At 64.1% G+C, this 1537-nt stretch overlaps 1 protein-coding gene across 1 annotated transcript in view; it reads left to right on the top strand.

Annotated features, from left to right (window-relative positions):
* Positions 1-214: 214 nt before the first annotated feature.
* Positions 215-1537, top strand: part of MNEG_4551 (multidrug/pheromone exporter, MDR family, ABC transporter family) — a gene marked incomplete at both ends in the record, with an annotated part of 2547 nt that continues 1224 nt past the window's right edge. Inside the window, 4 exons of the mRNA XM_014046977.1 lie at positions 215-250; positions 429-501; positions 794-963; positions 1223-1240. Of these exons, the coding sequence (XP_013902431.1) occupies positions 215-250; positions 429-501; positions 794-963; positions 1223-1240 (297 nt within the window). The remainder of the gene's footprint in view (positions 251-428; positions 502-793; positions 964-1222; positions 1241-1537) is intronic.

Genomic DNA, 1537 nt, shown 5'->3' with positions numbered 1-1537 from the left:
TGATCGAGCGCTACTACGACCCGGCCGCGGGGCGCGTCACCCTGGACGGCGTCGACCTGCGGGCCCTCAACCTGGGCTGGCTGCGGCAGCAGGTGCGTTGTGGGGGTGTATCTGTGATTCCTTCATCTGCTGTTTTTGGGGAGGGGGGCCAGGAACAACACAAGGGGGGAAGGAAGGAGAGTCAGCACAGTGGCCAAGCGTCGCCAATGTTGGGATGCTGTTGCGAGGGCGGCAATCATCGAGCATCCTTGTAGGGATTTGGGGATGTTGGTGGGGAGGGTGCCTTGGCAAGATTGGGTCGCGCAATCAGGGGTTGCCTGCCATCCTATGCAATGGCGTCGTGCTGTGGTGACGGACACCCACTGCCCGAAACCGCCAGAAGTCGCCCAAAACCGCCAAACACCGCCCAACTCTGGCCGCCCCTCCAGATCGGCCTGGTATCCCAGGAGCCGCTGCTGTTCTCTGGCAGCATCCTCGACAACATCAGATACGGCGCACCAGGTGGGGGCCCGGCCCCTGCCACTCTTACGCGGCTTGTTGGAGCTGCCCCGACACGGGCTACCACGTTCTTTGAGCCGGGGCGAATTTTTTTTCCACGCGAGCTGCCAGTGCGGGCTCGCCGTCGCAGCGTCTTGACCCTCAACGAGCGCTCGCGCGCTGCTAGGAGTGCACGCGCCGCGGTCAGCGTTCACGGCGCCTCATCACCACACCTCGCCCGCTCTAAATAATCAACGCCCCAACCGTCCCAACCGACGACCCAACCGCCGCGACCGCCCCCGCCAAATCGCCCCAGGCGCCACCCAGGAGCAGGTCGAGGCGGCCGCGCGCGCCGCCAACGCCCACGACTTCATAGCTGCCCTGCCCGGCGGCTACGACACGCGCGTGGGCGAGCGCGGCGTGCAGCTGAGCGGCGGCCAGAAGCAGCGCGTTGCCATAGCGCGGGCGGTGGTCAAGGATCCCCGGGTGGGGCTGGGCGGATGACAAGGGGCGAGCGGCTGGCTTTGAGAGCGCGCTCTGCCCTCAGGCGCCTCTGCTTGTCGCGTGCTTGCTTCTGTGCGTCCATGCCGCGATTTGTGAGTCGATGCGTCCTCGTCAGATGGCGCATGTTTTGTCCAGTGCAAGCCCTGGCTGCTCAATGGTGCTGCGCCGACGCCGCTGACGTCACCCATCTGTGTGGCCCGTTCCCCCCGCACCCCTCTCCCTGTTTGCTGCTCTGCTGCAGGTGATGCTGCTGGATGAGGTGAGAGGGCCGACCAGACTGATCCACAGTCTGCACGATTTGGATGCTCGGCTGACCTGATCAGACCACATCATAGCCAGGGGGACTCGTGTCTTGTAATGGCTGCCCTCAGACCAGAAGGGCGAGGGCCTGGCTACCCAACCCAAAGAACCAATCGGCTGTTGGTGCCGACCCACCTGACTTGTGCACACAATGCACCACATCTGAGCACAAACACGTATAAGTCGTGCACGCGAACGCGCGTGCGCGCACACACACACACACACACACACACACACACACACACACACACACACA

Source organism: Monoraphidium neglectum (assembly GCF_000611645.1).
Source record: "Monoraphidium neglectum strain SAG 48.87 unplaced genomic scaffold scaffold00637, whole genome shotgun sequence".
NCBI classification, from domain to species: Eukaryota; Viridiplantae; Chlorophyta; class Chlorophyceae; order Sphaeropleales; family Selenastraceae; genus Monoraphidium; species Monoraphidium neglectum.
Note: the sequence above shows the minus strand (reverse complement) of the source record. Positions and strands in the feature narration are given on the sequence as shown.